Source organism: Neopsephotus bourkii, unplaced genomic scaffold (genome assembly GCF_033783945.1).
Source record: "Neopsephotus bourkii isolate Nb327-2 ecotype Australia unplaced genomic scaffold, CSIRO-AGI_Nbou_v1 NB_532, whole genome shotgun sequence".
Lineage (NCBI taxonomy): Eukaryota > Metazoa > Chordata > Aves > Psittaciformes > Psittacidae > Neopsephotus > Neopsephotus bourkii.
The window spans coordinates 1463359-1484349 of NW_026901033.1; the positions used below are offsets into that span (position 1 = coordinate 1463359).

At 43.6% G+C, this 20991-nt stretch overlaps 2 protein-coding genes across 5 annotated transcripts in view; one reads left to right on the plus strand and one right to left on the minus strand.

Moving 5' to 3' along the window:
- The first annotated feature begins 131 nt into the window (after positions 1 to 131).
- HHLA2 (HHLA2 member of B7 family) lies at positions 132 to 10464 on the plus strand. Of its 4 annotated transcripts, none has more exons than XM_061350594.1 (7): positions 132 to 266; positions 2373 to 2485; positions 3543 to 3863; positions 4083 to 4343; positions 6146 to 6436; positions 8582 to 8676; positions 10244 to 10464. In XM_061350594.1, exons 2-7 carry the CDS (start codon positions 2434 to 2436, stop codon positions 10268 to 10270), a joined length of 1047 nt encoding a protein of 348 aa, XP_061206578.1. In that variant the 5' UTR covers positions 132 to 266; positions 2373 to 2433; the 3' UTR covers positions 10271 to 10464. The 4 variants fall into 4 exon arrangements, with proteins under 4 accessions (XP_061206578.1, XP_061206581.1, XP_061206582.1 ...); XM_061350597.1 differs by having other exon boundaries at positions 151 to 205; XM_061350598.1 differs by lacking the exon at positions 132 to 266 and adding an exon at positions 1284 to 1381.
- A 663-nt stretch (positions 10465 to 11127) lies between these two features.
- MYH15 (myosin heavy chain 15) overlaps positions 11128 to 20991 on the minus strand; it is a 48487-nt gene continuing 38623 nt past the window's right edge. Inside the window, exons 36-43 of the mRNA XM_061350593.1 lie at positions 19366 to 19558; positions 18465 to 18668; positions 17068 to 17193; positions 15469 to 15639; positions 14859 to 14963; positions 13598 to 13693; positions 12937 to 13074; positions 11128 to 11263 (exon numbers count right to left, since the gene is read on the minus strand). Of these exons, the coding sequence (XP_061206577.1) occupies positions 11246 to 11263; positions 12937 to 13074; positions 13598 to 13693; positions 14859 to 14963; positions 15469 to 15639; positions 17068 to 17193; positions 18465 to 18668; positions 19366 to 19558 (1051 nt within the window). The 3' untranslated portion in view covers positions 11128 to 11245. The remainder of the gene's footprint in view (positions 11264 to 12936; positions 13075 to 13597; positions 13694 to 14858; positions 14964 to 15468; positions 15640 to 17067; positions 17194 to 18464; positions 18669 to 19365; positions 19559 to 20991) is intronic.

A 20991-nucleotide genomic window follows, 5' to 3' on the forward strand; every position in this document is an offset into this window, starting at 1 on the left:
TGTAAATGTTTAAGCCACGGTATGCAAAGGTGAGGCAGCGAAAGGGACGGGCAGACGCCAAGTTCCACGGCTTTGGGAGCACTGTATATTCATTTCCTTTATATATATATATATATATATACACACACACACACAAATCCTGCCTGCATGAAACACCTGAAACGACAAGATTGATTTCCTTGGGCTACTTGTGAAATCATAAGAGGTAAAAAAACCCTGTTATCCTTATAACAGCTCTATGGTGTACGGCACGGGGGAGGAATACGGTATGTGCGTAACAGCTAAAACGCAGTAGTTTTTGCTACTTCCTAAGACAATTTTGGACGTTTAGCATGTGGGAACCGTGTGCCTTCGGACCGTTTCTCAGCAAGTGAAGCCTGGAGTTAGCGTTTAAGTTGTGAGGGTTTCACTGGGGGGAGGCAGAGATTGAATTCTCTCTGTGCTACAGAATGTGCTCCCTGAAGGGTTCAGCAGTGGAGTTGTGGAAAGCTAAAATCATTGGAGCTAGGGCAAGAATTCAGCAGTGTGTGATGAACGTGGGGCTTTTAGAACTCTACACGTTTGTTTGTCTTGTTTGCTTGTTGGTAAAACTCAAATCCTCAAGCATTTGAAGACAGGCTGAGAAAGTTGGGGCTGTTCAGCCTGGAGAAGAGAAGGCTGCGTGGAGACCTCAGAGCAGCCTTCCAGTATCTGAAGGGGGCCTATAGGGATGCTGGGGATGGACTCTTCATTAGGGACTGTAGTGACAGGACAAGGGGTAATGGGTTAAAACTTAAACAGGGGAAGTTTAGATTGGATATAAGGAGGAAATTCTTTCCTGTTAGGGTGGTGAGGCACTGGAATGGGTTGCCCAGGGAGGTTGTGAATGCTCCATCCCTGGCAGTGTTCAAGGCCAGGCTGAACAGAGCCTTGGGTGAGATGGTTTAGTGTGAGGTGTCCCTGCCCATGGCAGGGGGGTTGGAACTTGATGATCTTAAGGTCCTTTCCAACCCTGACTATTCTGTGATTCTATGATTTCCAGTCCTCCTAAGTATGTATGCCTGAAATGTGCTGCTGTTACCTTGAAAAGGAATTAATCAGAATCCTTTTTACCAAGGAATAGGTAATTTTTGTTGCACATGTATACTTCATGCCTGTAAAGACCCCAGACCCGCTGCAGAGTGGCCAGAGCCTCCACTCCTCAGGTTTTCCTGCAGACCAACAAACCTTTTTCTCAACACACTAAAGAGTTGTGCTGAATGTGGAAGCTTTCTGCTGACTAGTTCTAGTTCTGTGTTTCAGCACAGCGCTTGCTATGGAGTCACCTAGATGATGTGAAGTAGCCCGTGCTGTCCCTGTCCAGGCTTCACTCCCTGATGCAGCCCCAAAAGGCATCACAGAGGTACTGTTGGAAGGATGTTACTCAGAGCATCACTGCCAGTTGGATGTGATTGTCTATTGTATGTGGCAGATCACTCACAAAGGGAAATTCAGTATTGACTGCAGTTTCTGAAATTCAAACACCAAGCACAATATATTGTATCAATCGAGTTGGAAGTGATGGGCAAATGAGCAAAAAATCCAACCAAACATGATGTAGGCAATGCAAGGAGAAAAGTAGGTACATCCTGGCAATGGCTGCTAACATGGAACAAAATTGTACACCCTGTTTGTTTTAATCTTGCATCAACTCTCTCAGGTTTAATGTTTTGGTGCCCCTCTGTTGTTTGGTTTTGGGGTTCCCCCCCCCCCCCAAAAAAAGTGAGAATACATAAAATAATCACACTAGCTTTACAAAAGAAATAACACGCAAAAATCCATGGGGTGTAACATTCACACCCACCACAAATACAGTCACACACACCAGTTAAAACTAGTCCGTAGTGTTAAAACCTGGCTAGCAGTCCTGGCTAAACTTATGCCCTGTGTCAGTTAGGTATGGCACCTAATCTTTGGGTAGAAGGAAAGTATTTGCAAATGCAGGCTAATTCCCTACCCCAGGAAGTCAAATGGTGCAGTAATCAGCAATACATTTCAGTAAGCAGAAAAAGCTGGCTTGACAGGGGATGTCTCACAGCAGCGTGGAAACTGTACTTAATCATTTTTCTTTGCTGTCCTGTTCATGAATGATGAAGGTTCGTGTTCCCTAGCCCTGTAAGAACACTGAGGGTGATCACTTCCTATTTATTAAAAGTGATCAGCAAGGGATTACACGATAAGAAGAGGCCTCAACCATTACGACATCTATAGCATTGCATAATGATCTTAAGGCCAAAAATCTGTTGCAAACAAAAATCGTGATGCAAAGGAATGACAATCCTTAATAAACTGTACAAATAATCCTTAATATACTGTACATAATGAGAGTACATCTTTTGTTTGTGTTTAAACAGGTTTTCTCCCCTCATTTCATGCTGTCGGTTTGACACGAGTCTACTGTGAACCAGAGAAGACATGAAGGGACAGAAAATACAATCTCTTCTCATATATTTATTTCAAATTTGGGGTAGGTTTTACCTCTATGGAAAATAAGAGACACTATTGCTCATTTTTGTAACTAAGGGGGAATTAATTAAATACTGATTGTTAACGTAAATGTAATGTAAAAAACTTCTGAAGCAAAAGACAACTGCATATGGCCATCGAGCACCCAAACCTGACAATGTTCCTAGCTGGTGGAGTGCACTGTGTCACTGCTCAGCAGGCAGTAGTTGTCAGGCCATACTGGAAATGACTTGAAGTACATTGCCTGACTTTGCACTAAGGCATCCAGATTACCCTGCCAAATGAGCTCAAGAGGGCATCAAAACGTCCAAGAAGCCAGCTGCAGTCGGATGCTCATTACCAGCTTAACAGGTTGGCTGGCCTTGGCCAAGAAGGTCCATATGCCAATGTTGTATTAATACAGTCAGGTCTCTTAAAAGATTTATTTCCAGTCGTTCTTTTATGCCAGTAAGGCCTAAATTAAATGTTAACAGCAGTTGGATGCTGCCATTTGTGTGAAAGAGTTGGGGGAATTCACACCTGAGTTGACTCCATGGGCTGGGATAGAGCTCCTTGAGCAGCTTCCCCGAGCTTCATTTGTGGTGCTGAAGCTGTTTCAAGAAGTTCTGTCCTTCCTCTCACTTGAAGCATCGTGTTCTTTTCTCCTGTGCTGGTACAATAGCTTGGCACTAGGTGAGGGTTACTGGTAACCTGGGTCATTGCAACATGCACTGTGAACGGCTGAGCGAGCAGCAAGCTGCAGCTTGAAAGGTTTTGAGGGTCAGGGTGGTGCTTTTGGAAAGCTCAGGTGCTAAGGTGGGGGTGTGCTGATTTAAACACGTAGGTGCTTCCTCAGAATAGCTACTTAAACTGATGGTAAGATCAAAGAGCACAGCTCTGTATTATAATGTTGGTTAAACTGAATGAAGACCCTTGCTGTCCCAGAGACTCACATGGCAGAAAAGCTGTTGGTATGCTTGGTAGGAATGTGCTGCCTTTTGTTTTGCCAGGGATAAGAAGGGGCAGAAATATGCTTGTAGACTAGATTGAAGTTACTCATTTGTAATGATGGGCTTCAGGTTTTGCAGAACAGGAAACAGTAACAGGACTGTTTTCCAAGGATTGCATTCTCCCCTGTCTTTTCCCACCTGGGAGTGATGAAGTAATTTACTGGAAGAAAGGGGACAAATATGTGCACAGCTACTACTACCAGAGGGATCAGCTGGAAAGTCAAAACCCGGATTACAGACACAGAACACACCTTTTCCATGAAACCATTCCTAGTGGAAATGCCTCCTTGAAACTCAGCAACCTGACCTTGACTGATGAGGGCCCTTATAATTGCTACGTGGGAACCCAGCAAACTAAAACAGAAGTGGAAGTCACGCTGCGTGTAAAAGGTCAGTGAGACATCAAAAGTGGTTGGATTGTGCCAGTGGAAATGGGATTATAGCAGCAGATTTTCTCATGTGCTATGCTTCTGAATTCAAACACAGCTTAAATGTTGTTCTCAGTCACATTTATTCTCCCTAATGCTATTTCAACAGACCAGTCACTTCAAGTTAAAAAGGATTTTGAAAGTAGGAGGATTGATTTATTTTCTTTTTTTCTATCTCTAGTATCCTCTTATTATGCATTGGAATACCAAAAGACAAACAAAGAAAGGATGCTCAAGTGCTATGCCTTTCTCACTTATTCAGCACCACGTATATCTTGGGTACAAGGCAACAAATCCAGCCGAGAAACAGGTCGGAAAGAAACCAGGGATGGAGTTCTCTATTCTCTTAGAAGTGACCAGAACATTATAAACACAGTGGATCCTTATTATTGTTATATTCATCTGCCTGAGGAAGAGTGGGCTGCTGAATGGAAGATGCAAGGTAGGAATGAGGTCTCTTCCTGCATCATTGCTGAGTGTCACAGCTGGTTTCAGACCCAGATTGAATACAGTATTTCTGCAGTGGGGCAACATGGATATGGGATGATGCCAAAGGATGCACCTTCCTTTTGACACTCATCAATTGGAAGAAGTAGGGCTGAGAGAGGGTAGCTCATGCTTCTGAAGTTAGCTTTATTCTGAACATTTCCTCTGTACTGGTTTCACATTTCAAGAGGTGCTAATAATGGAACTGCAGACAAAATACATGGAAACCTCAGTGATCCTGTGGGTTATATGAGGAAGGTGAAAGATGCCTGCTGCTCTAGAGGCTCCTTATTCAGTCCATTTCCCATCTTGTGCTCAGTCCTGCTTGATCCTTTCACTGTACTTCCCTTCAAGTGCATCCTTAAGTGCCCAGGTTGAGTGCTGGGGTGCATGGGAGTGGAGAGCAGCAAGCACTGTTCACGTTTGAGCAAAGCACAGCTCACTTTGTCAGTTAAGGAAAAAAGGACTATGAAATTTTAACTCACTGTTTTATCCTCCTCCTCAACTTCATTGGCAATTCAGTTCAAGTAAGTAACTGGTACTTTTCAAGCTCTCCTGTTTCTTAGGGAATACTTGTTTCATTGGATGAAGAGCAGTTCCCTTGTGAGATGTGCATGGCTGCTTCCACTGCCCTGATTTCCCTTTAAAGTGTACCCAGACACTCTCAGTTCCTAATCTACTGCATATGCTTCAGAACACGAGTGCAGTTTTCAGTTTACATAGGACAGCTTACCACATGGAAGGTTTCAAGTATGGTATTAATTCACAAGAGCGCTGTAAGTGTCTATTTTGTTAATCTAGCCTTCTGATCCACAAGAGAAAAAGGCATATTTCATGACACCTTTGTTTGAATTGCCCTGCATCCATCATTCCTCCTGCTAGAACATTCTGAAAACATACTGCTTTCCTTTTCCTTGTGTAATAGCACAGTGGGGTACAGTTGTGGTTTGTCCTCATGGGTTTCAGTCCTGCAGCTCTGATCATTCAGCCCCACACACCGAAAGCAAGTGTCAGAATAACATATAGTTCCTTCTGCAGCAGCCTGCCACCCTCCCCAGTCGCCTCTGGTTTTGCTTCCTTTGCAGCAAATCCCTGCTGTCACATCGGTAGCTGTGCTATGATATTCATGTGTCTTACACTGGTGTTTCATGTATTAGCTGTTAGTTCCACTGAACCTGCTCTTTCCTTCTTTCTTTCTGTAAAGCTATGCATTCATTGTGTTTCACACGTGTAAAACACCTCAGTCCACCAGAGCTGAAAATCATTTCTAGCTAAATACAAACTTTTAGTCTTTTAATTCACTTGCGTTGTAACAGTTTCATCCTTTGCACTTCGAATGTGAAGGTTGCAGTTTGTCTCTGCTCCCAACATGTGGAATTTCGTGCTCCTTCACTTGTGACTTAGACTGGACTGAATCACTTTCATTTTTGAGCCCCCCAAGTAGAGCAGAAACAGGCAAAAGACACCACCATAATTCGGTATATGATGCCAAGTTAGATATTTTTGACATTAGATCACATTATTTATTGGTATTAGGTACCAACTGGATATTTTTTGATGCAAGATAGGTTTGCTTTTAAAATCTTCAGATGCTTCTGGAAACATACCGTGATAGTTGAGTATACCGAAATAGTGACATGTGCTTTTATGTTGGTCTGTAGTTGTATCAGACTCCAGAAGAGAGTCAGAACACGTCTAGATAACCTGCACTGTACTTTCCAAAGAGGTTGCAGAGAGTTCTTCAATTATCTGTTTCAGACCAGCTGTCTAATGCAGAAGGAAGCAGCATTGCAATTCCTTGTGGATATAGCAGTGAGACTGCTGTCAGTGAAGGTCTCAGTGTTGTCTGGACACTGCACAGAAATGCAGTGATTTCAGTGCTGGCCTCCTACAACGGCACATCTCACTCTTACCAGCCTCGAGTCCGGGTTAACCAAAGTGATTTTTCACTGATCTTGGATGATCTCACTGCAAGCGACAGTGGAGAGTATCTGTGCAACGTTTCAACACCTCACTACACAACGCTTACTGTGAGAGCTCTGGAAGTTGGTAAGTGGCCACTCTTTCCAGTTTGGAAATGGGCACCGGCGAGGGGACCGCAGAGCCAAAGTGACGGTCAGACATCTGTGACAGAGCGAGAAGCATCACCTTGAGCAATTAATACAAGGGTGTAGGAGTGAGGTTTTATTATTGTTGTCCCATGGAGAAAGAAATGTTGCTCAAGATGGATTGATTTAAGGACCTGAAGTTTCTTGTTTTCAGTCAGCAGCTTGCTATGGCAAGGGTCTCAAAATCAGTGGCTGCCCTCAGAGCTGAGGGCACAGGAAACTCTCAGAATCATGTCTTAGATGCTCTGCTGATGGCAAATATGGTCTTTAAAGGTGACGGGGGTGAAGGGAAGCCCTAAAGTGTGATAGGAATTTACCTGCAGAAGAAACTTTGTTGAGGAGAGCACACAAAGCTTTCATTCTACACAGCAGGTGATGTTTCACACCTGGGCTTGTATGTTTGTATGCATGCCTGTGTTTTTTACGAGCTGGAGTACATTTCCAGTGGTGAAATCTCAGTTAACAGTTATTTCATTGTCTCCAGTTTCAAGACTGGGACTTCCTGCTTTCCTAGCTCTTGGAAACTCTTACTGAAGGGTAAAAAAGATCGACTCCATCTTTCTGTAATTAAAGTGCAAACGAAGTAGAGATTAGTTCAGAAATAGAATGTTAGGGATGCAGCCTCATAAAACTTCAGCCCAAAAGGGGAGAAAAAAGAATCCCCAAACATTCCAACAGTAACATGGGCATTTTACGCAATTACAATCACCTAAAAGACTGGGAACTAAAGAGAACTTGAAGCAAGTCAGTAGTACCTGAAAAAGAGGCAACATAGCAGAAAAAGGGCTAGAATGGGTGATAAGAACTGCATAGTCTTTATCTTCTTCCTCCTCCCCTACTGCAGTTTAGTTACAGTCTGAAAACTTGATGTCAGGTGTGTTGTAAACGGCAGTAGCTATATGCAAGCTAGAGGAGGGGAGTTAAAAGAAAACAGTTAAGTCAGACACGCACACTTTCTTGCAGCTCACATTCCAGCACGATCTTCTTTGTCCTGTAAACCTAGCATTGTGCTTCTGGAGTGGAAAGCATCGAACACCTCCAAGGAGTTACACACTTAACTGATGCTCAAGTTCAGGTACATTTACTGGAGACAGACACATGTACCTGCCCAGGCCAAATATGATCGGAGCATCCTCTTCAAATGCCTTTCTCTTGCTGCTCTCTGCACTTGTATCTTGCAGTAGCCATAGGTGATACCAAAACCCTCTTTAGTGGCTAAATTACTGTTCCACTCACAGAACTGCAGAGCAGAGGAGACAGCAGAGGGATTATTAGCTTTGTGCCAGCACAGCCTGAAAGCAGACAAGCAGATAGGGACAGTAGGGCATATGGGAAGGAGCTAGATCAGTACACTGGACAACGGTCATAGCACAGCAGTTGCTCAACCACCAGAAAGGTTTCCAAGTGCCGTTGGAAAAGGACACTTTCAAGGGGAAAAGTGAGATGAACTTGCAATCATTTCGGATCTATGTAAAGAAAGGTTGCAGATTACAGCTGCTCTACTAAAGACATTGACGAGATGCTAACATAAGCCTGCTTGTGGGGACAGAGCCAAGCTAAAGGCAATGACTAGATGAAATGGTCTGGTTTGGGAGTGACTGTATTTTAACTGTTTGCCAGACATCCATAGGGAATTTCCAGAGGCATGTAGGATTTTTCACATGCTTTGAATGAGATGCAACAGTGGAAAGGAAGCCTGAAGTGCTTGAACGGAAAAGAAAGTGCTTCCTTGAAAGGAAGCCTGAAACACTTGACTGTTTTAAATGGGACTTGTGTTAAGAAATTGTCAGATGATATTACATGAGCACAGGTGGAATTGTGTATCAGGACAATTAAGTAAAATGATCTGCTTTCAGCTGTTTACACTTACATAATTAAAGCATCACGTTACAGTATGGGTCGAGCAACTTGAACATTATTGTATTAGTAACATTGGAAAGGAACTGAGACATTTTCCCTAAATCATAGCTTTTAGACTATAAATAAGAGGAAAACCATAGCTTTGATGTACTGATTGAGCAATAGTGGACATTCATTTGCAGTATCAAGCACTGCTGTTAAACTGTTGGGATTTGTATTTTTAAAGAGAATTCAGGTAATACCTGGGACCTTGTGGCAGGAGTGACTCTTGCAGTGGTGCTGCTGGCAGTGATCTTCAGCTTTGTCTGCTTCTTGCACAAGGTATGTACAAGCACTAGGGAATTCAGTTTTAGAGGTACTGTTAAGCTTAAATCCAGACCTTGACTGTTGGATTAAAACATGGGTTTGATTTTCCTGGGATAAAGTGTACAAGAAAGAATCAAAATGCAGAACTGTGACTCTCAGCATAAATAAATTGTCCTCGTTGTTACTGTCTGTGTCCAGAAGGTCCCATTTGGTCCTGAACGCAATAGCATGTTGGTTATAACAATGTTAACGTGCCCTTCCCTTGACCAGGTGCTCCCCTGTGCTCTATATAGACTTAAAAATTGGTTACCCTTCACAAATACTTTCTGATAACTCGCTTTAAAAACAACCAAACTGGTTCATTTTCTTCTAATCAAACAAAACCAAACCCCAAATAAGCCAAACACACATAATAGCTACTCTTACATTAGGGTCCAAATTACTATGTCAATTATATCCAACGGCAAAGCTCACCAAAACTTCAGCCTTAAAAGTTATACTTATTTATATTATATATAATATATACTAATATATATAGTTATATATAATATATACTAATATAACAACTAAGGAGACCGTTACAACCATTTAGTCCCTGATCTCAATACTGTTTGCAGCTCTTCAATTTACTGGAGTACAGCATCTTCAAGTGGATGCGTTTTATTCTTGTGCATTTGTAATAGGCTGGCTCTGTCTTAGAATGCTCTGTCTCCTGCATTCGTGGTGAGCATCCTTAACAAATGAACTTAGTCCTTAGGATCCATCTTTCTGTGTCTGACAATATAGTCCTATCCATGGAGACATACACCTTCAAACTCCCTGGGCCTGAAGATTTTGGCACAGCCTGAATTTGTTAAGCTTCAGGAGATGTTTTATGATGGTTACTGTAAGGGTCAATAAGAACACGCCAGAAAGACAACTCTAAAAGTAGTGGGTCTCAGTCTTTTCTCATTTTGCTCTCACTTAAAGATTTACTTGCATGCCTATTAGTCAATTTTAATGCTACCTTGCTTTGGAGATGATAACATACTTTCAAGATGCAGTTGTTTAAGGAATTTAAGCAGGATTCATTTATCATGGGACCTGATGGGACCTTTAACACATCACAATCAGAGGAAGCAGAACAGTTTACAGGTTACCTCAGCTCCAGTTACATTGGTGGAATACACAGAAGAAACAGGAATGTTTCTCCACTGTTATGTGGGGGTTAAAACTTAAACAGGGGAAGTTTAGATTGGATATAAGGAGGAAATTCTTTACTGTTAGGGTGGTGAGGCACTGGAATGGGTTGCCCAGGGAGGTTGTGAATGCTCCATCCCTGGCAGTGTTCAAGGCCAGGTTGGACAGAACCTTGGGTGAGATGGTTTAGTGTGAGGTGTCCCTGCCCATGGCAGGGGGGTTGGAACTGGATGATCCTAAGGTCCTTTCCAACCCTGACTATTCTGTGATTCTATGTTTGTTTTACTCAGCTAATGTTAAAATGGAAAATACTGACTGGATAGTGAGTGTGTCTTGTTCTGTTCCCACTACAGGATCCAGTTTACACATTAGTAGTTCTTACAAGCATTTTTTATTTTACTAGAAGCACAAAAGAAGAGGAATCTTATGAGCACCTTGACACAGTGGGAGAAAATCCCTCTCTGCACACACAAATGCTGCTGAGATTGCTGCTGAAAAGAGCAGAGTCCCTTCACCTTCCCTGTTACTCTCAAAGCCACGTGGAAATGTGATTGTTTGAGCAACGGTAGCAAGCAATTGAACTGGTGGAAAGAAGAAATGAACCTAAGTCAATTGACACTTGAATGTGAGGAGTCAGCATGGAACATGAGAACTTGGGTATTCTAAAGCGACGGGGAAGAACTTCCCACAGGAAAAGAATCAGTGTTGTGGGATTTTCTTCCCCCTCCCTCCCCTCCCCAGTACAAGGGAAGGCGAGGGCTTCCTGTTTTGCACTTCATTAAGTATTCTCATTTCAAGCAGAGACAACATACCTGTTCAAAAGGTGGAAGAGAACAGCCTGTTCCTGAGTCACAGGCAGTCCTGATGGGACAAGTCTCTCCACAGCATCTCCTATCTCTCTCTCTCTCTCCTGCAGCTGGCAAACAAAAGTGCTTTGGGAGCTGTGGAAGCTTCTAAACTGTTGGTAGGCAAAAGTTGACTTTCTGCTCTCCTCCAAAACTCATACAGACTGCGACTGGCAGGACAGATGGAAGCTGAGTTATCCCAGGTTTAATGCTGTGCCCTGCACAGCTTTAATCTGTGCTGCTTTAACAATCTGCATGCGAAAGACATAAGCGCTGTGAAGCATGACTGGATTTGCCCTTGGTTTTGATTTTGTCAGAGATCTGCCAATTAGTATTTGTTCCAACATAATGAAGTGGGCTGTTGGCGAGATGTAATCTTCTATTGATCCCCGAGGCTTGGCAAAATAGAAACATAAATAAACGAATGGAATACACTATACAGTCTCTTTGGCTTTTCACTTGATGTTTATTTCTGTAAGTGCTTATTTATCTCTACATCTGTTTTCAGTTGTGCCCGATTATATCGAGCATCTTCTCCTATCTGTCAGCTTGGACTGTATTTACTCCTCTTCATGGACCTGAAATGAAATGGAGATAGCATACAACAGTTAAAAATGGAAGCATTGAGGGGGTGTTAGAGTAAGTTCACAAATAAATGACAAAAGCTTCTCTTCCGTAGTCCTTCTGAATTTGTATCTGAAACAGACTAGCACCAACCGAGCCAACCTTTGCCATCTTGCTTCAGCTAATAATACTGGTTTGTTGTCCTCACGCCAGAGCACACATCCCTTTGGTAGCAGATGACTTCTGTACAACTCTGTTTCAATACATGGTGGTGGTTGTTCTGAATCACTCACACCTCCCAGCATTTCCAGGAACATGGGCTCTAATGGCAGTAGACAAGGTATATTCTAATGCCAGAGAATTAAGGCAGTCTCTCCAGCACCTTTCTCTCCCCAGCGGAGACAGCACTCGCTGCCCGAACATGTTTCCTGGCAGCTACTGCCATTACTAGCATCAGACTAATAAAAACAGGCCATAAAAACCTTTCTACAGCTTCTGCCTATTTGAGGCAGAACGAGGGTGCTAGTAAGTACTCAGTGTTAAACAGCACGTATGAATTACTGTCATGGTTCACCTATTCCAGTATCCATATTATTTATATGGAATAATATAAAGAAAACAATGGGGAATTCTTTACTCTTAAAAGCTGTGAAACCTCTTGTTGAGCTTCAGTGACAGCACTGCTTTCATCATGCATGGATGTGTGAGAGGTCAGATCTTCACGCAGTTTGAATGTACCTCTGCTCTAGTCACCGCAGCCACAATCATTTAGATCAGCTGAAGGTGACGTTATTAGTCCAATATAAAAGCAGAAATTGGACCCTTTCCTCCCATGGAATCGTGGGTACAGAAGAGAGGAGGAAGGTGCTGGGATCAAGTGGGGTAAAAATACAAGAATTACACAAAAAGGTGTTTTTTTCCTCTCTTTCTTGACTCGGGAACTGTCGACCCCATAAAACTTAAGATGTTAAGCATGGCAGGTTGCTTCACTTGCAAATGAAATAGGTAAAGCACTGACCCAGCTTTACTTTCTATCACTCCCACAAGGCAAGCACAGGTAAGCAAAGGTTTGCTTTCAGCTCCAGACCAAGTTCTTAGGCACCTTTTAGTTTCATTGCTATATTTCTACTACCATTCTGCTTGAGTGCAAAACACCACAAATGCATTTCTAAGTACTAATGACTTCCCAGCACCTAAGTGACTAATCACTGATAGTTTTGCCTCACCCAGCTCTTCAGATCAATACAAGTTCAGTGAAAGAGCCATGTTAAAGTATCTGCAATCTGCTAGAGCAGTAATCCCCAGGCTGCATTACATACATAGAAATCCACATCACCGGAGAGAGAAAGAGATGGAGCTTTTGAATATCCCTTGGGAAAAAGGAAAAAAAGAAAGAAAAAAGAGAAAACCACCCAAACCAAACCAAAATCACCAGTTCTTAAAACTTCTGGGTGCTGAACACAGAGATTAAATGACAACATCAAGAGGGCAGAGAGCATTTTGCCTAAGCATCGGGTTGCTGTCCTAAATGTTAGGCTTACCTTCATGTTAAAACAACAGGTAGACTGACACTCAAAAATGTAGTAAACAATAATTAATTCTAGTCCATGCACCATGTAACAGGTCTTCCTGCATACACAGCATCCACTGCTGTGTGTTAAACAGTCACATATACCCACAACCATACCTTTTTCATGCCGATATCTCGTGACTTGCTCCTCAGCTTATTAACTTGAGACTCAGCTATTTCAGCCCTTTCTTCAGCATCATCCAGGTCATGCTGCTGTTTTCTGTACTTGGAAAGGTACAGATTGGCTTGAGCTTCCTGGTGAGAGAAAACAGTGCAGCTGATTTCCTCCCGTCCATGTCCATGTGAAACAAAGCTTTTCGTTTCAAGTGGATGAGAAGTGCTCAGCGTGAGGAGGTAACAGCCATATGGGAACCATTTGCCTCCTGGAGAGCTGAGATTGTTGTTTTACAGAGCCCATGTTTCCAATATCACTCTCCATGGTAAGTGAACTGGGAGGCTCTCAACATCCCTTCTGAGGGACTAGCAGCAAAAAGTCTTCCCTCTTCCATCCCTTTCCCCCTTTCCCTTGCAAATGATACTGCAATTTTAAGATAAAATTGAATACCTTTTCTTAAATATAATCCACACACATGCTATATATTTTATTTCATATATATATTATAAATACATTTGCACAGAGAGGGTTTATATGGATATAAATACAAATATTCATACACTCACAAGAAGTGTATTTGTACTCAAAGCTTCTGTGCATTGAAGATGGTGGATTTAGAACAACAGATTTCTCACAGATAAAAGGGCCCAAGTAGTTACTTACAGCTTCCTCTGCTTGGTGCTTGTAGCTCTTCACTTTTAATTGGAGCTTGTCAATCAGATCCTGCATCCTGGCCAGATTCTTCTTATCTTCTTCTGACTGGATCAAAACACCATGGGGTTGAGAGTGTAAAAAAGCCTAAAGCATCTCCCACAGTGCAATAGGTATAGGTGCTACACATACTGTTCTAGAAGTGTATAGCTCAAAATACAAACAAGCCGTATTGTTTGATCACCCTATGTATAGGTGAGAGAAAAATGTCTATAGGATGATTGAAGACATTGGTAAAGCTCAGGGCTAAAAGAGAGTACCCTCTCAATTTATACGTATGTAAGTATAGGCGTACCTAAATACAGGTATATATGTGTGTGCTCTTTCAGAGGTATGCACATACATAAGCACAGAGTTCCTCGCTCAGGAGTGAGAAGCACTCTTGTCATTATAAAACAAGTCATTATTCAGTGAAACAGACTTATGGGCAGGCCTAAAAATGTGCAATTTGCATATTTCAAAGTCCAGTTTGGAGGCGTTTCTGGTAAAAGGAGACAGGTTTAAGCTGTCACACTCCATAAGCAGAAGGACTAGCTAATTCTGCCCATGCACTGTATCCCAAGAGAACAACCGTCAGCCTCTGCATACAATAGTCAAACAAGTTAGGAGGCTAAATAATCTCCTACAGCAGATGGATGGGATTATCTTCTTAAGAATGCTGTTGAAAGCAAAAGGATCAGTGCTCTGTGCTGAAGACCTTTTCTGAAAGGCAAGCAGCAAGAGCAGCTGTTAGCAAACCTGCAGGAGGCTGGAGACTAGACCTCACTGCTCAGCCATAGGTGACAGCCCTGGAACTGGGCAACCCTACACTGAATGATGCATTAGAGTCAGCTGAATCCTCCTGGCTCTTTTTAGCACCATCAGCACAGCTGAAAGACAGCTGGGCTCTTTCTTCACTCCCAGTGAAAATAATAGTCATCTAAGCCTGCTCCATATTAATACTGTGCTAAAACTGTCCAAATCCCAGCAATAGAGGCTTCCTAACATCAGCTATGAATGAATCAGGAATTATGAATGAATTAGGAATGAGTCAGGCAAGATGACGGTAGCCCTAGGGAGATGTTCCTCCTACCCCTAAAGCTTCCTACAGCCAGAAAGCTCTGGGTAATGCTATCCTTCATCCTTCACTGAAACACTGAGGCAACTTTAGACACTGTCTAGGAGAGCACGTATCTTTCCAGTGTCCTAGTGGTTACTAGAGCTCCCAGCCTACCTGGTAAGTCAGCTCTTTAATGCGTCTCTCAAACTTGCGGGCTCCCTTTTGGGCATCCGAATTGCGCCGGAGCTCAGTCTCAAGTTCATTCTCCAGCTCACGAACCTGCAAAACCAGAAAAACCCTTGCCATTTTGCTGTATACATATAAAGGAGCAGATAATTTGGGTCACAGTTCAAGAAAAGTTCATTTTCTCAGCATCTCCATAGAGTCAAATTTCTATAACAGATCAAAACATCTTTCCATTCTGCTTTTATAGATGCATTTAAGCTGCATCAGCAGTCAAAGGAGTAGACTTTGTGAAGGCCAAGGTAATTTAAATGAAGCAAGTATTGGAGAGGCTTTTGCTGTTGATGCTGGGATTTTTTGGTGGTGGTGGTGTTTTTAATCAAGGGCTTGGTCATCTGCTGTGCTACAACAGCTTAATGTGGCTGGGTGAGGAAGGGGAAGCATGCCTCCAAGACCTGCTCACCTGAACGCTGGGAAACGGGAAACCATCCATAGTATCCCTGCTTGGCCTCTATGAACTTATCAGGCTGCCCCAGGGTACCTGACTTGTCTCGGGTCTGTAAGCAGGAGAAAGTGATCCGAAGTTGGGTCACAAACTTACCCTGGATTCCAGTTTCTGGATCTGCTTCTTGCCACCTTTCAGGGCTATTTGTTCTGCTTCGTCCAGTCGCTTCTGGAGGTCTTTAATGGTTTGCTCCATGTTCTTCTTCATTCTCTCCAAGTGAGCACTAGTATCCTGCTCCTTTTTAAGCTCCTCAGCCATCATTGCTGCCTGAAAAACAACCACGTTTTACAGCAGCTTTCTTATGCTCTTGGATTATGTCTCAGAAGAAATGATGGAAGATCCATCTTTGATTATTCCTATTTGGATCATTCACTGTACCCAAAGCTCCAGAGTATATCTGGTGTGTGTATATCTTACCTGGACAGAGAAAATGCAAGGACAGCCTTGGAGGCCTTTTTTACCAGCATTAGAATATGCTGTGATTTAAGATGACCCCCTCCCTTTCTTTTTCTCTGTGTCTTTTGGTATGTGTGCTATATTACATCCTCATTTATAATGCTGCAAGTAAGCTTGTGCCACTCACTGCAGACATCTTTCCTAGAACTTACTCCTAATCTTGGTGCTTGGAGCTCTCAAAAGGTAGTAGCTTAGAATAACTGGCAGACAACTTCCCCTGCACAGCCATAGATGAGAGCTGCCTGAGCAGCTGTAACAAGAACACAGTTTCTGCAGCCTGTGCTGGGATAGAAAGCTTGGTGTCAACATCTTGCATAGTACCTGCCCATTCTGTAAGACAGGTAACAAGGGTGCCTATTAGCTCATTCCTGCTTTGATGTTTGTGTCTGCCACCAAGAGCCATTTACAGATTTGTACCCATCACTGAGCAGTCATCAGAAGACAGCAGTCATTGCAATCCAAACTGGAACTGAATCAATGACAGTCAGCATCTCTGCCAGGCAGTAACATTGCCTTCAGCTGACAAGCAATAAAGACTATGGTACAGGAGTAGTTTTGTCCAGGCATTCCAGACACATAACTCACAGAAACCTCCAGTTTTAGCTTTCATTTTATCTGTTGGTATGATGGGATACATCAGCTGAACTCTGAGGACATGGATTTCTCTAGGCCTGTGGGAAATGAAACTATACCTGCCCAAATTATATCTTCCCTAGAGGAAGAATGCACTGTGTTTTCTCCTGGGACCTTAGGCCTCATGTTTTTCCCAATAGACACCTAGATCTAAGATACCTCTTTGGGATGCAGTAGTTTAGTTCCTTGCATCAGGTTCTGTGTACACCAGCGCTAGTCCAGACTGAACTGGTTTAGCGCATCCGGGTGTGTGATTTACCCGAGTCAAAGACCCTGAGACTCTGAGGATCAGTGGAAACTGCATTCCTGGGAGAATAAAAACCAACCAACCAACCAAAACACCTCCCTCAAAAAAGCCCACAACAAGCGCACACAGCAAACCAAACCAAAACCCAAAACCTAAACATCAGGAAAAGGCACTTCCTCTCTCTGCAGCTCTAGTCTGCTTCATTCTGTAGTTTCATCAGGTACCTCCAGATACCTCTGGGGTGCTTTGGATTCGAGTTTTGTAGCAAGCACAGAAATGGCAACCGGGGAATTACCTCCTTGGCTGTCCTAAGACCTTGCAGGACTGAAAAGAAGTGAGCAAGGAATCAGTCTACTCACATCTGTGATTGCTTTCTTTGCTTTTTCCTCTGCGTTCCTGCACTCCTGGATCGATTCCTCCACTTCATTCTGCATCTGGGAAATATCACCCTCCAGCTTCTTCTTTTGATTGATCAGGCTTGTGTTCTTTTATTAGGTTTTCCCCAAAGGAACAGTGGAAGAAGAGGAAAAGTGATGATTAGAGACAGAACTCTGAATACCATAGCACACCAAGGCTTACTGATTTTCACAGCTCCTGGATTACAGAGAGCAGGATTTGGGAAGGGAGACCCAGGTACGTGGCAAGGGCTGGCCTTGACAAACATATGTAGTTTCAGACTGAGGAAATGTTAAAAATGCTCTCCAAGCTGTAAATATTTAGATTTTGGTTCAAATAAAACAAATAAGCCATGGGCTGAAACAGAAGAATTAGTAAGGCAGTTTCTTTTTGGGAAACTAATGATCCATAATCAGTTAGTCAATGAGGCGATTGAAACGGAAGCCCCATGGCATCAATGGGCTGGAGGAAACATTGCAAAATGTTGCCAGCCTGTAGACCATGATGAACAGAAGCTTGAGTTTTGTAGCAAAAAATGCTGTTAAGTCATAGAATCACAGAATAGTCAGGGCCGGAAAGGACCTTAAGATCATCCAGTTCCAACCCCCCGCCATGGGCAGGGACACCTCACACTAAACCATATCACCCAAGGCTCTGTCCAACCTGGCCTTGAACACTGCCAGGGACGGAGCATTCACAACCTCCCTGGGCAACCCATTCCAGTGCCTCACCACCCTAACAGGAAAGAATTTCCTCCTTACATCCAATCTAAACTTCCCCTGTTTAAGTTTTAACCCGTTACCCCTTGCCCTGTCATTCCCCTCCATGGCCCTGTAAAAACTGCAGTGCCCATCTTGATCTACCCATCCAAGTCCAAAGGGCCCTCTTAACAAAGACCTGGACACAGCAGGGTGTCGGGGGGTAGTTTCTTGCCCTGCACAATACAACTGTTGTTAGAACCCAGCCTCTGCAGTCGTTCATTGCCAGATCACAACTGCACAAACACAGCGCCTGTGTCACTCCTTCAAAGAAACACCTTACCATCCCAGATGTGGCTTAACTAAAGCAGGAAGCTGGTTTTGCAGCATGGAAGGAGGAAAGGAAGAATATTTACTCTGGTTATCTTCCACCACTGCTTTTTCTGGAAACTGTTTTAAGGAGCTGGCTGATTCATCAGTTCCAGCTACCTTGAAGGGAGGGAGGTGGTGTATCTACAGAGTGACTTACCTCCTCTCCCTCATTGCCTCAACCTGAAGGAGGGCACGGTATATGTCTGACCTGTGACAGCCCTGGACAAGCTGTGTCACCGATTCACTGACAAGGCTCAGTTTAAACCCAGGGAGCACAGGAAAAAGCCAACCTGAGTGTGAAGCAGGTTCACACGTTCAGTGGCTTCCAGCAGTTCATGCTCTGCCAGCTTCCTCGCGCGCTCAGTCTGGTCCAGCAAAGCCCTCAGCTCATCCAGCTCCGACTGGAGAAGGTTGTTCCTTCTGTCAGAGACTGCCAGCTGCTCCTTCAGATCTTCATTCACGTGCCCCGAGTCATCCAGCTGCACCTGAAGCTCCTGTAACAAAACAGATGTTTGCTTTCTTACCAGTGCATTTCCGCTGCAAGCCGCTGTGCTTACACAGGAGGACCCCAGCTTGCAGAGGTTGCACAGGGCACACCTTGAGAATTTCAGTGCTGCTTTGCTGGAGAAAGGCTTCTTCCACACTGTAAGCTGCATAGCGTCTGTGAGATGTGGGGCAAGGTGGGAAAAAGCCAGTGTGTTCAAACCCATCAAAGCTGGCGGTTCTGCCCGAGGCAGTGCTAGCTGCTTAGGTGTGGGAGAGGCGATGACAGAGGAGGTGCCTTAGCAAAGCACTTTCTTAAGCTATTACAAAGCTGAAGCAAACACCAGAGCTGAACACGCACCCTCCCTGTACTGCAGCCAACTGCCACGCTCCACTTCTGAAGGACTTGCAAGCTCACACGAAAATCACAGATTTTCAGTTCCTCGTGGTGCAGCTTTCTGCCTCTGCAGGAGGCTGTAGCCAGCAATGGTTTTGTAACTGGATCTCATCCAGCTTGTAAGCAACTCTTGGAAGAAATCCTGATTTCCCTATTCCCTTATGTCAGACATGATCGATAAGGACTTTCCCTGCACATCCTTGGGAGTAGTTTCTCTTTTAATTACCATCACCATTGCTGTTTGCTCTGTGCTAACAAAACCTGGCCTACACCTGCCATTTAGCACTTGGGGCTGGTAGTTGTCAGGGTACCTTTATCTGTGTCTGCAAGCCACGTGCTGACTTTGTTGCTTCTGCAGCATGCCTGTTAGCATGGCTGAGCTGGATTTCCATCTCGTTGAGGTCCCCTTCCATCTTCTTCTTGAGCCGGATGGCCTCATTTCTGCTCCTGGCTTCAGAGTCAAGGGTGGACTGCAGGGAGTCTATGGCGCGTTGCTGGTTTCTCCTGGAAAGGACATGAAGGGCAAATGGAGCAATTTTCCTCTCTGTGCAGGAGTGTAGGACTACATACATACAACAGTACTGCACTTTCTGAAAGTGCCTCACACAGCATAGGTTTCTAATGCCTCACTGCTCTCTAACTGGCTAGCGTGCTTCACACCCTCAGCTAGCTCCTGGTCTGTAAGCACCTGTATCATCCTTCTCCCATGTTTCCTTTGGCAACACGAGAGCAAAGAGTCTTCTCAGCTCTCTTCTAAACTCAAGCAAGTAGAGGTTTGACCATAGCAAGAAGCACTTGAAGCATGGATATTTACTGAATCATGTTTTACCTCTCAGCCTTTTTATGAAGGCGTTAGTGGAGGGGATTAATCAAAGTGAAGGTATGCAGCTACATTCTAAGCTAATTACTCTGGGTGCTCTTTATAGTAAATGGCATGTGTAGGCTACAATTTATGGTGTCTTAAAGTACACTTGGGAAAAAAGCCATTTCTTACATTACTTATAAGGGGAATAATTCAGGAATAGAAACCTGTTACGGACATCTAAAGTTGGAAGAGATTAAGCTTACCCAAGTAACAGGCTTGTCCCCCTTGTGAAAGGCAGCTTAGTGTCAATTTTAAGATGGCAAAACAAATACAGACAGGTGCTTAATTTACTTGACTCTATGACAGTCAAGCCCCATGATGAAAGTTTTGCTTCCTACAAGCAGAGAGAACTCAAAGCACAGAACGTGACTCACACAGGGAAACATTTATCTCGCTGCTGGCCAAGTTGTGCTGAAAGCGTAGGAGTTCTGGGAAATCAGAGTCAACAAGGAAAACCTTGAGGGCCTTATTGCTTCAGCAAGATACTGAACTGTGCCCTAGACTCCCAGGGAGCAACACAGCATGGCTGCTGAACAGCTTAGCAGCAAAACAACTCGTAACGACACTGAAGCAAAAATCACTTATTAGGAGAGCTCGTCCTGAGACCTCTGTAATCCAGACATCAGCAGGACATCAGAAGATAGCATCTTCTGATGGGGATAGTATCTTCTGAAAGGGTGAAACATTCTTGGCTTTGAAGCAATTAACATGTCAACACTTGTATTTACCCTGGCCAAGGTGAGTCTTGGACTTCCCCCTTCCATACCCTTTAACCTGTCTACAATGACACGCAGCTTGGACTGACAGTGTTGCAACACTGACTAATTCAAAAGCAGAGTTTTGTGAAGGACTGCACACATACACTGCTGAAAATCAGATTACCACTTGTGCTGGGTGGGAGGGGAGAGACTGAAGGCATCACCCTCCTCTCATCTAATTGCTTTCCATTTTTCCTGTTTATCCCTTTCACCCACAAGCTTCTCTCCTTTTATAATTCATACTTTCTGTAGCTCTGCAGTTCCCACTGCTTACCTAAATGGTGTACACATAATGGCAGGCTCCTCACGTCCTC